Source organism: Anas acuta, chromosome 5 (assembly GCF_963932015.1).
Source record: "Anas acuta chromosome 5, bAnaAcu1.1, whole genome shotgun sequence".
Taxonomy (NCBI): domain Eukaryota; kingdom Metazoa; phylum Chordata; class Aves; order Anseriformes; family Anatidae; genus Anas; species Anas acuta.
Genome location: NC_088983.1, coordinates 35820045 through 35834359, shown reverse-complemented (window position 1 = coordinate 35834359; position 14315 = coordinate 35820045). Strand labels below are relative to the sequence as shown.

The window sequence follows — 14315 nt, the reverse complement described above, 5'->3', positions numbered from 1 at the left end:
TTTTTTTAATTTTCAGTAGAGAAACATGATGAAAGATTGAGGTCTAAGAGATTTGGGGATATGGGAATTTGTATCATGGTTTCTTAAAAGGTAGATAGACACATGAGTATCTAAATGAGAAAACTCTTGTGTGCTCTTTCTTCGTCTCTAGTCAAGCATTCAGGAATTCTTTGAAATGTCTGTTCTCGTTTTGATTCTCTTCATAACAGCATTTGAGATTTTCCTTTTTTATTTTTATGAATTCACTTTTTGTTCAGGTAACTTAGACATCTGAGTTTGTGCCTTTTTGAAATGAAGACAGTGGGGAAAAAGTATGACTGATAAGAAGCTAGTTTATTGGTAACATTTTGTCTGAAATACCTATTACTTACTTTTCTTCTGTCAAAAAAAAATAAAAACAAAAAACTATTCCAGAGCATTATGCAGCAAAAAGTCTTATTGTAACCTTCAAGTTCTTAAGATTAAACTAGAAAATGCTAATTAATAGCAACATACAATGAAGTATTGCAAGATAAGATTCCTACCTGGTGTAAATTTTTTAACTAAACTAAGCATAGAAATAATGCTCTTTTAATGTAATTGGAACTTTTTACCTTTGCTACATCCAGAACTCTTGCTGTATTTTTATTTTAAAATACTAATTAATCTCAGCAAACTCTTATTATTATTATTATATGTATAATATGATGTGTCACAGTAATGGGTTTAGACCAGTTACCTTGAAACGAGATAGGTGAACATCTGTATTTCAGTAAACACGGATTAATTCCAAAGCTAAGTGTTAAATTCAGGCAAGCTCTTATGTAAAGGAAGAGCTAAAGAAGTTGACTACAGTGTCTTTGAAAAACATGAACACACCATCTCATATAGATACAGTAGGGTTTGAAGGTTTTTTGTTCCCAACAGTTTTTGATAACGCTCTCACTCAGCAGTACTGGAATAAGTGCTGTACTTTGTACATGTATTTAACTTTACTGGAGTTAGGCATGTTTATGTTGATACTCATTTTAAGGCAGTTTGTTGACTGTACGTAACTAGATAGATGTTTTTTAATCTTCATGTTGTTTCCTGACCCTTTCTACTAAAAATCCACAAATGGTGAACCATAGAAGTTGGAGTACTAGAGTTTTAAGTTCCCTCAAAACTGTCATTTTGTGTTGTACTTCTGAAGACAAAATGCTGTTTAGTTTATGTGTTCTTAAACTTCCAGACGTTTCAGGAGAAAAACAAAACGATCTTGAAGGAAAGGGAAAGTAGGAAATCCCTCCACTACAAATATATTTTCCATCTGAACTTGTGTATTTACAGATCTGTTTTCAGTTACCGTTTTAGATAGTATGACTCATTTTATTTTTTTCATTATAAAAAGCATGCTAAAGTTTTTATACTCTTTATACTGTAATAAATCTAAATATCTCATGGGTTATATTTCTAGCCTTCGGGCTTTTGAATCTTGTTTTTGTTTTTCAAATATTTTTCAAATATTCACAACTGTAAGGGCTAGAACCTGATTGATTACTATTAGTGAATAATAATATATAGTGAATAAAATTACGTGAAAACTTCAGCTTTAGTGATGCAGTGACGCTACAGATGTAGATTTTCAGGGGTGGGAGCTGGAAAAAAGCTCTAAGTGTGTCTGTGTTCATTTAAAAATTGGCTAGGTGCTAAGTGCCAATCCTGTGATTTTATTTATGCACATTGGTCTTCAGGCTTGTGTGCAGACCAGATTGATGCTGGAGTCTGCCACTGCATTGAATGTTTTGTGTACTGTCTTTTAAGACTAAAATCCTTTCTCCTTTTCTCCCCCCCCCGGTGTGAACACTTGATTTAAATTTATAGAATTCCATTATGAAAAGTTTTTCTAGGAAACTTTTCAAAGCAAGTTTGACCTCTTTTCAGTGGATTATTTGGAAAAGTTTCATAGATTCATAGTTCTAGACAAAACAGGAAGCCATATAGCATAAAATTGTACTGGAATTTATATTAAAAACTACATAAAAGGAATAAAATTAAGCACTGTCTTGGCCAGTGATTCGCCTTCCAAGCTAAGATAAACAATATTTCAAAAGTCTGGCTTCTCCGTCAACATCATTCACATTTTAAAACTTCTCTAGCATATGTTAAAGATTAAATTCTTATCCCTGTGGTTAATGATATTGAAAACCTAATTAAAGAAAATGTCGCTGTTAGTTTTCCATTAAATTCAATTAATTGTGTTTAACGCTTAGGCTTGTGTCTCTTGAAGATCATCAAGAGCCAGATAGTTGCATCATGGGCACTCCGTGTTGCATATATATATATATATATATATATATATATATGTATGTATATGTATATAGGCATACGTTTGAAGGAACTATAGTGGTCTATGGCATCTTTGATTACCTGTTGCCTAAAAAAAAAAATAATTAAAACCCAATAAATTAAAATCAAAACCAAGATTTGGGTGATCCCCATCCATTCCCATCCCCTCAAACGCTTTGCTAGTGTTTCTGCAATCTCAGTTGTTGATTTGGGGGAATTTTCTTAATTACGTTGAAAGACTCAGATTAGAATAAAGTGTAAAGCTAATACTAGCCAGCCTTCCAAGTTAACAACCACATACACTTTTAGTGTACTTTCATGTTTTTTTCTTCATTAAACTCCATTACCATGATATTTTGGCCAAAATTAATTATTACTGCTTCATGTTGAGTTCTAGATGTGGTAAATCAGGTGTGAATGGTTGGCGTACTTCTTTTTACAAAGCTGTTGCAGCGCAGTTGGTTATGTCTACTTAGGAGAGACTGCTGAATGAATAAGCCTTTCAGATGAGCCTTTCAGCAATTTAGGTGCCTAAATTATAAGCTAGAATAATAGAGTGTGTCAGAAACATGCTGGTTATAACAAAAAGAAACAAAAATCAGAACTACAGTACCTGACTGATTATGTTATGACAAAAGCAGGTTTTTGCATTTCAAGTTCTCTTTAAGCTGTGGTACTGAGAATGACTCAGAAAGTTCTTAGAGGAAGAAATAATTGGTCCTCTATTCATGCAGTGAGGGACATGGTCTCCGCATTGACAAGATTAAAATGTAAATATAGGCATATTGCTGGGAAAAGGAGAAAAACATCAAGGGGTCAAGGAAAAAAGGGAATACATTTTATTTATTCAAAAAATGCTGAATTTGCATACACTGAAACACTCTGCTTCTTCCTTCTTCCTGTATTTCTTTTAGTGTTGCTGTGACAAGATCCAGAGATGTACCATCCTTTGGACCACCTATTCCAAAAGGTGTCACGTTTCCTAAATCAAATGTGTTCAGGGACTTCTTACTAGCCAAAGTCATTAATGCAGAGAATGCTGCTCATAAATCAGAAAAGTTTCGTGCGATGGCCACCAGGACCCGTCAGGAATACTTGAAAGACTTGGCAGAGAAGAATGTCACCAATACACCTATTGACCCTTCTGGCAAGTTCCCCTTCATCTCACTCGCTTCAAAAAAGAAAGAGAAGTCCAAGCCTTATCCAGGAGCAGAGATCTATAGTTCTGGTGCTATTGTTTGGAGTGTCCATGCAAAAGATTACAGCAAGGGTATGGAAATAGACTGTCTCCTTGGCATCTCTAATGAGTTTGTAGTCCTCATTGAACAGGACACAAAAAGCGTGGTGTTTAATTGCTCCTGTCGGGATGTAATAGGGTGGACTTCAACGGATACAAATATCAAAATATTCTATGAGAGAGGTGAATGTGTTTCTTTGGAGAGCTTCATCAGCAACATTGATGACATCAAAGAGATCGTCAAAAGGCTGGAGGTTAGAATTCGTTCTCTTGTTTGGTTCCTCTTCTTTGCTTGCTCTTCTGACCCCACCACCATATAAGGCTTCAATTCCTTCGATGTTTGGGATGCCTGAAGCTGTTCTGGTTGCCAATCAATAAATCTGTTAGGACTTTTCTGCCTTTACTTCTCAAAATCCAATATTGTCCTGACATTTAATCAGATATCAGCCAACCGTAGCAGGTTGTGTCAAATGCCTCAGTATTTAAAACAAAAAAAACACAGGGCTTTCACATACATAAATTACTCCTGCACAATAGATACTGATGTGTTACCTTTTTTCTTTTGCTTGTTTTCCCTTCATTTCTTTGTTTTATAGATTTCTTGTATCTTCTTTCAAATGAAACTGCAATATCTGTGAGACTGTCTTACTATGTCACCAGCAGGGTGCAGTCCCAATCCCTATTAGAACCTTCACATATTCTCCTAATGCATATGATGAAATAAAAATGTAGTCAGTAATGGTATCTGTATATAAAACATTTGTGTTCTCATTTTTTATCAAATTAAATCATGAAAGAATTTGTTTTTCTCTTTTATTTAATTTTACTGCTGTAGGTGTATAATGACCAGGAAAAAGGAAAAAACATGCCCTATTAAATTGTTCTTTACTGTATTCATGTTCACGTTAGATAGAAGAGGTGGCATGGACTACAGTTTACTGTGTATAGCAGCTGCATGCCTCTACGTTACTATTCTGATTTTAAGTTATCTTGCAGTTTACTGAAACAGCTAGAAACAGGTAGCTTGGTTGTCTGGTTACTAAAGTGTAAAAAGTAAGATAGAGATATTTGTGTAACTCCATGTGTTTGTTGTGTGCTGCCATGTTTCTTCTAAAATTCATGTGGTTTCAGTAAAAACTTCAAGGCAAAACTTGGGTGACAAGACTCTATTGAAAATACAGTTTGAGTGACAAGATTGTTTCAGTTGGTTGAATACCAAGGACTGTGATGTATTTTCCCCGATTGTGTCCCATCACTGTCTTGGGAGTTGATTGTACAATAATGTAGTCCTTAGACCTGTATGAGCACTGAAAACATGTGAGTGATCACTACGTTTTCTCTTTGTTTCAATTCACAGCTTGTGACTAAGGGCTGTGAAACAGTGGAGATGACTCTGCGTAGGAATGGACTGGGCCAGCTTGGTTTCCATGTGAACTACGAAGGCATTGTGGCAGACGTCGAACCCTACGGCTATGCGTGGCAGGCAGGACTGCGACAGGGGAGCCGGCTGGTGGAAATCTGTAAGGTGGCTGTAGCCACTCTGAGCCACGAGCAAATGATAGATCTTCTGAGAACATCTGTAACAGTGAAGGTCGTCATTGTCCCTCCATATGAGGACTGCACACCACGCAGGTATGGTGTAGTAGCTTCTTTTGGTCAGAAATTATTTGAGGGAGGGGAGGAATGCCACCAAATAAGCATTAACTCCAGAAACTATGGCGCAGTTTTAATATATAAGAGAAGGGGCAGGGAAAATTGTCAGTACTCACAATCTGGGCCCCACTAAATGTTCATTGAATACTGCAGTTTAATAAGATGTCTAAAGAACATCCTCTAAACTACACATGGAAATCAAACAACTTCTAATTGAAAATTCTCTGTTTCTGTTGTGTTCAAATTAATGTACATCTATTTCTGCTTTCCTATTTGTTGATAGTTTGTAGTGTCTGTGGAGGTAGTACTTGAAAGATAAGAATGGATGGATACTTTTCTTGTTTCACAAATAAATAAGGCTGTAAGTTACTAAGGTCTATCAAATCTATGGATCTGCCCAGAGAAAATGCTGTGAATTGTAACTCTTTTTTACTTAGTAGTAGATCTTGCTGCCTGTCTCTTGCTTCCAATCCTTGTTAAGCTTGAGGAGGCTTGTGTCTACTGTTTTATTGCTCATACAGGTTTTAAATGTAGCTTGATCAGAAATAAACATCAGTACGTACATTCTTTTTCTAAATTGGACACACAGTCTCTGCATTTTTCCTGAACTCATACCACCCAAAGCTTTCTATAATTCTTACTCTTCCCTTCTGAACTCTGCAGATGTCTGCATTGTTCAGCCACATAGCATTATGTACTTGCACGAAAGCTAGAAGAATCCGTATTTGTTTTTACTGTGAGTCTTAATAACTCTTGTTGTAATGGGTAGCAGAGAGGAAAGGCGTTTTATTTGTACCCTGGTTGTCAATGGAAAATTGAATACGTCAGGGATTAAAATGAGCAGTGGCATAAGGTCACCCATGAGGTATTCAGAAAGCTTTTGTACAGTATTTAGCAGCCCAAGCAAATGGAACGTTCGGCTGCAATCATAGCGAAAGGATTAGAGCAGAAAAATCTGTGTGGAAAGCAAAGATCCTATTATTTTTGAACTAAATTAAGTAGAGCCAAAAGCAAGCTTACTGTTAGTGTATCCATACTCACAGCAGGAAGAGAAATTACTGCACTTGTACAAATACAGTTCTCAGCAGCAGTGGGTTTTGTTGTCTTATAGAGGGCAAATTCATTCGTAGTAGGTTATTACCCGGTTACAAAATTCTGTAAAGCAACTGTTTATCCTGTTTGCTTTATCCAAAATCATTAAGGTTTAGAAACGGTGTCTTGAATTTGAGGCTATCCTACAAATATTGCTGAAGATTTGACTTAAATCGTAGCAGAAAGCAGTATCTCCTCTGGCAATCAGTTTTCCAAAACTTGAGTCCTTTCATTGTGTCCTCTGGAGGTCATTTAGCATTTCTACTCCAGTAAATTGTACAAACTGTAACTGAAATAAAGATCTATTCTGCTTGGTATAATACATTCACATGAGAAGCAGTTCCTATCCTAATAAATTGATTGAAATAAAGTTGGAGGAGGAGCTCGTGTGCCGTTAGGTGGGGTGATGTGCCAGCAGTCACGTACACAAGGTCAGTAGCAGATAGAAAAATATATCCAAATACCCTGATTCACAAGCTAATGCCCTGCACTTAGGCAAGCCTTGTTAAGCTTATGTCTCTGCTAAAACATAGTCATTAAAACATTGCCGCTGAACTCATTTAGAGGACTGGTTGCTGACCTTGAAGTTAAGGACACAGCAACTAGAGGGAATTTTGTATTCTTGCTTCTCCAATTGTAACTATGCCTACAAATAAAGAGAAACCCAAACAGCTGAAGTATATAATCAGTAGGAAAACAATGGCAGATACTTAAAATATGGAGGAGGGGGAGGAGGGGAAGGTGCCAGCATTTTAGTTGGATAGCGGGTGGATTTCGAAAACTAATTTCCTGGTCATCCCCATTTCCCTTGCAGTGTTTCACATCACACAGACTGGCTTCTTCTCAGGCAAAGCTGCTACACGTGCTTCAGAAGCACTCCTCATGTCTTGCAACTGCTAAGTTAATTTACAGGTTAAGGCTAGAGTTAGACCAAAATGAAACTCCAGAACGTGTATCTTGTGAACAGCAAGACATCAGCACCAATTGTTGCACTTCATCTATTCCTATTAGACTGCAGAACTTGCTAGTATCAGCATACACAGATAAGAGGTTACCACTTTGTATGATATTTTAATTGGAACGAGATACTGAGAGTTGTCCACATCAAAGTCATAATCCCTTAAAGGAAGAGCTAAAAAAAAAAAAAAGACAATTTTTCATTGTTTACAGAGCTTTGACATTCTTTTCTTCCCCATGGGAAAATGATGTGTGTAGGTAAACAAAGTAACCACAAGAAATGTTCATGCAAATAGAAGCATATGTATTTGTCAAAATTATCCTAACCAGAGTCGAAGGTCGTATTTACCTTCTAAATCAATCTACCGTATTAAAATCTATGCAGAAGTTTTCCTTGCATCTTAAATGAACTGGGTTAGCTCATGTCCTTAGTCCAGTTTTTATGCTGCCCTGTTCCTGCATTTGTGGACGGAATGTACTTGTTTTCTTTTTATAGTGATTTTTTTTTGTTTTTTTCTCCTTTCCAGGAGTTCTTCGGAAAACTACCGTATGCCAGTGATGGAATACAAAGTGAATGAAGGAATGTCATATGAATTCAAATTTCCCTTCAGAAATAATAACAAATGGCAGCGAAATGCAAACAAAGGACAGGGACCTCATGTGGCTCAGGTACCATCCCAAATTCAAAGTCCAGTACCATCTAGGATTGGCTCGGGGAAAGGAGAAGGGAAAATGCCACCCCCAGAACGAGCAGCCAACATCCCCCGAAGCATCTCTAGTGATGGGCGCCCACTGGAGAGCCGGAGGTACGTATCTTCACAAATGGCTTTTTATTGCTGCTCAGCATCTTATCTGGAAAAAAGCACAAAGCACAATAGATTTATCTAGGTGTCTAAAGACGGCTTTTTATCTCATTTTTAATTAGTCAAAATGCAATATGAATATGAATGAAACAAGCCAAAAGCAAATGCTTCTGCTTGACGTGACTAACCACAAAATGAGTAGTATTAGATTGATAGGATATGTTTCGCTGTGTTGGATGGTATCTAAAATTCCTGTATTGTTACTTAGTTTTTAAATGAGTTGCAGAGTTTTAGATCTAAATGTTCCTGAATCTCTACATTTTGACATAGTAAATGAAAATACATGGTTTTATAGGCTTGGTGAAATAACCTAAAGCTCTTGAGGCAGGAATAGCATTTAACAAGATTGTTCATCAAGGGAATTCTGACCAGGACAGAAAGCAGATTTATCTGATTGGGAAGCTTTTGGACTTCTTAGGCTGGATTCTTAAGTTCACATTTATCTAGCATGTGGGGTTTTTTTTTGTTTCTTTTTAAATAAGAAAACAATTATTATCAAGAAAGGTATCAGGAACACCTTTCACAGTGTTTTTGTTCTTTCATGAAAAAGGTTTATAATTCTCAAGTGAACTGTCATTGTTCTGCTTGTCTGTGTATTTACAAAGATGTTTTGAGGGAAATAAACTCTTACCTTCTAGGTCTTGTTTTGGACAATTCCTTAAGAAAAATAATTTTTAAAAGCTGCATACAGATTCCAAGAATGTTTTACATTGCTGAAAAATATAAAGCAATGGAAATAAAGTGCATAGTGTAGAAAATTGAGAAAGGAAGTTCTAATGAATGAAGCTAAAACATTTTTCAAATCCTTATGAACTGGGGATAAAAAATATATCAAAAGAGAGTACAACCAAGACCAGAAAATTACCAAGGTAAAACTGAAGCTTCTGTGTAAGCCACCTTAACAAATGATGCTAGTTGGTAGGACTTCAAATTCATATTTTATTTTTCATTAGATGCTGGCATCCTCACGCACTTAAACTGGTTAGAGGGTGTGTCCCATCCCCTCCATCTCCTTGTAGCTCTGTGTAAGCTCTGTAGATACATGCTTAAGGCTTGCATTAACGAAAATTGGTAACCTTGAAAGCACTGATAATATGTATGTATGTATATATACAATTTATCTTTTTTCTTTAACTGATATGGTTGTGAGTGAGGAAGGCTGCAAAAGCCTGTGAGACACTGGACTTAGTTCTGTCTGTAATTATATATTTAGTGGAGGATAAAAATTGCATGGCTGGTTATTGTAGGAGAAAGGTAGATGACGAGTTTGATGGAATAGGAGTAGGTCTCTTTTTGTTACTGTTTTGGTGTTTTTTTTTTTCCTCCATCCTGTGCTGTAGAACCTCACCCTGTAATTATGGAAGGCACAGAAATACCTGGGCAAAGTTTCAGGGAGTGGCAGGACATTGGATGCAGTTGAGTTGCTCTTCTTCTCATAAGCCTCTGTTTGTGGTACTAACCAAAGAACTTTGTCTATAATCTTGAGTGGTTGATTCCATTCCTTGTGCTGAGGAGGATGAGACCTTGACTGCACTGAGAGATGTGGTATTACTAACAGTGGTTTTCTTGTGCACAAAAATCCATGTGGGCAATACAACACACCTAAAGCATCCAACGTTTATCCAGTTGCTTCTCGTGGGGAGTTAAGGGGTTTTGCAAAGGGAAAATTACATTTCCATATACTCGATATTTGTTTTCAAAATATGAAACTTTGACTTTCCATTTCCTTCATTTTCAGAGCGTGTAGCAGGTTTTTTTTTTTTCCTACAGACATTATTTTTTATGCAGAAAAGGTTCTATTGGATTTTTTCATCCTGAAATGTATATTACCAAAGTAGCTTTTGTTTGGTGGGGTCTTTTTTTGGATGCCTGAGAAAAGTCTTCTTATATCTGTCTGCTCTTCTAAACATGTTAGTCTTGGCTGGATCAAGTTTAAATATAACAGCAGCTGCATGAGGTTAATGTATTTCCAGTTAAAGTGAAGAAAAATACAGTTATGTCATTTTAAAGGAATACTGAAGGAAAAAAAAAACAAAAAAAACACAAAAACAATAAGCTCACTTGCAAGACTCTTGTTTTGCTTTTGTCATGCTGAGAAAAGAAAGCTTTGCATTTTAGGAAGCTCAGATACTACCCTTCTTACTGTGTAAAATCTCAAAAATGAACCAAGATGAGATTTTCATAGCCCTGTTAACAGCTGTCTCGTTTGATTTATTTATTCTCACTGCTTATTTTTCTACTTTTCAAAGAGCAAAGATCACATATCACCAGATGCTGGCATATGCTTGCATGTTTCTGGTGTGGGCAGCAGTGATGGTGCTGCATGTTGCTTTGCTCCCTGTGATTTGTTCCTTGTTTAGTTCCTCCTTGGTTGGGTAAATTGATGCCCAAGAGTAGTCTGGTAAAATGGGTACCAGAATCTATGCTGGTGGTCCATGTTATCTGATCCAGTAACAACCCTTTAATTAATGCAGTTATAAATGTGGCCCCATTGTATATAAAAAGGCTATTTCACCATCCCTCTTTGCAGTATTTATGTTCAATAGAGCATTTTTAAAGAGCTGTAGAAAGAAACAACTGTCACTGAAAAGAACACGAAGGAGAATTTTGCTAGTGGAGAATTTTTTTAGTGTGATCTGTTTTCAGTCTTCTCTGATGATATGGGTAGGAGGGGAGGAAACAGCATACCCAGAGGGTCTCTAGCTCAGTCATGAACAAAGACCCTTCGTGGCCTGAGTGGGACTGTGAGAATGCAATGGCAGATAACACTGGAGCAGCAAGTGGGACTTCAGATTACTTGTTCATCTCAAAGTAGGCAAGTTTTCCTTGGATCACTGAAATATAGCGATATAGCAAAAAATAGCGATATTAGTCTAGTTCATTTCTGCATCTTTTTTGTTGTTTCAGCTTTCAAGGTAGCAATTCACGTTGCATCACTGTGAACTTCCTAGCTCTCTTCTACGTTATGCTTTCAAAACATTTGGTTGTTCAAACTGATACGTTATCTTAGCCCAGGGTCTGTGAACCATCAGAACTTGGGGGTCCCTGTCAGCCCCTTCATTAGCACTGCTCCATGGGCTCTGCTCTGACCTGTGACATGAAACCTGCTCTGCATCCCTCTCCTACGCCGCTTCTTGTGTTCCCATCTGCAGCTCAAAGACCAGGGCTGGCTCATTTTCCTTCTTAGCCAGGCCACTGGTGCCTTACTATTGAGAGGCGAAGCTCAAACTGTCATCAGCCTTACAAGCAGTAATTTTATTTTCATATAAAACACCTGATCATTCTTCTGGTTTTGACTGACTTTTGTCAGCCATCTGTCAAGAGAACCCATGAGAGAGTCACAGAAGTGTTACAGGTCCTAATTATGGCTCATTAGCAAGGCTGTGCAGATAGCCTGTATTTCCTTACTACCATCAGGGCTGCACTTTCCAAATGAAGGGGCTGCTAATTGTCAGTGGGGCTGGAAATTTACCTATGAGAATGAGCATCAGTCAGCAATTTCAGAATTAAATTATAGCTATACCTCCATTTTCATGTTCAGCCGTGTTGTTAGCTGTGGCCAGCTATCAGTTGTGTTTCTCCAGCGCTGAGCCCTAGTTAACACATGCTGATGTTTGGCCGATGATAATATTTATCTGTTTGAGGCTGAAGGTGACATTTATCGCTCCTCGTTCCCTCTTGCTGTTGGCTGCACACTCTCTGTTCACTGAGCACAGTGCAGTGACGGTGGTGATAGATAACCCTCCACAGAGCAGCAGACAGGGGCAGAGTTTGTGAGCTGTCCTAAGGGACATGGCAGCTGGGAAGCACATGGTGAATTGATCTGTGTGACTCTTTGAGCTTTGAGTCTCAGATGGATTTTGGAGAAAGCACAGAATTGCAAGAGGGGAATCCTGTCATCAGCCATAGCTCAAGCAAGTAGAATTTCTCAGAATAAAATAGAGATGTTACAGTAGTTCTGATACATCAGGCCTTTCATGACTGAAGTGTACCTTTTTTGTAATTACCTGCTAGTGATATTTGGCTGAAGATCACTTTATATACCTATAGTCTCTAAAAACAGGTAACGAATGAAACAAATTTAGGTTTTTGCACTTCTTATTTTTGCTTTAGCTTGTTAATTATGTGAAATGAAAGCTGAGTTATCAGTCCTGAGAACTAGTGGATTTCATTTTTTGTATCATATACATAAAAACCTCTTAGCTTCCCTAAGGAACTGTTGTTGTAGATGAGAGAGTTGCTTGCTTGACAGTCCCTGACTGAAAGCAGACAAATGCCTGACCTGCAGAGTACTTAAATCTGCCTGTATTGAATTGTCTTCATGCATCCAATTCACTAGCTTATACTTAAAATCTCCCTGTTCCTCATGGTATTTTATCCTGGCTCCTTTAATGTATTCATGATCGATGTGCATGTTTGTAGTAGCAGGAAAAACAATCAAAAACTTTATACATCTTCATATAAATCTCTAATGCTACTGCAGTATTAAGACTAAAGGATCTAAAATACAAATGCAATAAGTTCCCTTCACGTTAATTAGTTCACATGGGACACTATGTAATCTATAGCCCAGAATAAATACCAGAGGAAGACATTAGGGGAAGACAATGATAAACCACACATATAAGTGAAGCATGCCAGAGTTGATACTGGAGTAGATGTAATTTTGGAGCTTGACTTATTTAATTTTCCCTTTCGCTATTTTGTTTCATACAGTTGGCTTCCAGACTTTGATTTGCTGTGCGATTTTATTCAGGATCCTTGTGTAAATGTATTTTTTGATACTTCCTTTGATTAAACTATGAGAATTTTTTTCAACAGAGGGACATCTGCCTCGTTCAGTTCACACAGTGGATGCAGCTCATTAAAGAACAGCTATTTAATATTTTATTTTACTCTTCATTACTCCATCCCTTATTTACTGGATGGTGTTCAAATCCCACTGTAAAGATGCAATTATTAATTCCCCTCTAAGCTTTACAGTGGCACCCATTACTATAGTTTTTGAATGCTTCATGGGTATTAATTAAACTTAATTTTCAAGACTCTTGTGTGAAAAGAGATGTCTTTAGACCTCTTCAGATTAAGAACAAAGGTAGAGAAATTATGTTCTAATCAATTGCTATGTCTTATTTTGGGCATCTCACATTTGGAAGTGTGCCCAGCATTGTTAATATTTTATATATTCTAATTACAGCTTCAAATTAAAGCTTCAGCTGCTTTGGTAAGTTTTCAGCACAGAAGTAAATCAGGCCTCAGCATCAAGTCAGGCCTTTGAGAAGCTTGCAATTAGTGACAATGAATGAAAAATCATCTTTAACAAATACACCAATGATCATACAGGAATGCTGCAGCAAGTGCAAGATGAGATTTCAGTTTGCTAAGACAGCAAGGAAGTACCTTGATTCTAAGGCCATCCTTTTTCTTCTGTCAGCTGCGCTTCCTGAGTGTCAGAGCTGTGCAGAAAGGACCAGAGTATGATTGTCTAATTAAAGACTGTCGTAGGCCATAGGCTCAAAGCGTGCTAGACTGACATTTTTTCCTGTGATGTATATATTATGTGCATATGCAAGCTGAAGATCTGGGGAAAGTTACAGCAAATGACATGGAAATGAATTATTAAGAGCAAGATGGATGCTTTTGATGTCTTTGTCATACTAAGCAAATAATCATACGCCCATCCCACTCACTGTCTTCACAAAAGATGATTTTCTTCCCATACTTGGCAAGATTCGACCAGTCCTTTCAGGATGAACTAGATGTTTTAGAGCTAAATCACGCGTAGTATAATCCCAATTCAATTGACTGCAATGTAATTGTATCTCTTTAATGCAATGGACGCTTGGCCTATTTTTAAATTCAATTATGGAACTCATGCGCTTAACCATTTTGGAATTTCTTCTCAAAGCTGTCTTTTGAAATAGATAATAGCCTGTTTTAGTTTATTTTTAAAAATTATAAATAAAAGACAAGCACAGAATAACTTAACTACAGGGACATCCTGCTAACAATACTCCTTTTGAATACTCCTTTTGTCTTGGAAAGTGCCTTTCATCAATAGATTTCAAATCAGCTTGAAAAGTCAATTCAAACTAATTTCAAGTTCTTTCGTCTTAGTTGTATGTTTCACATAAAATGAAATGTCTTTCCCTATTTATGTTCTATTGTGAACTGTATTGTACCAGTAAAATGTGTTGCTGCTTTAA

The 14315-nt window shown here is 37.0% G+C and overlaps 1 protein-coding gene across 13 annotated transcripts in view; it reads left to right on the top strand.

The window, feature by feature from the left end:
* SIPA1L1 (signal induced proliferation associated 1 like 1) overlaps nt 1–14315 on the top strand; it is a 203295-nt gene that overhangs the window by 156441 nt on the left and 32539 nt on the right. For all 13 annotated transcript variants that reach the window (XM_068684108.1, XM_068684113.1, XM_068684112.1 and 10 more), the window contains 3 exons: nt 3222–3798; nt 4902–5176; nt 7774–8052. In XM_068684108.1, coding sequence (XP_068540209.1) covers nt 3222–3798; nt 4902–5176; nt 7774–8052 — 1131 coding nt within the window. The remainder of the gene's footprint in view (nt 1–3221; nt 3799–4901; nt 5177–7773; nt 8053–14315) is intronic.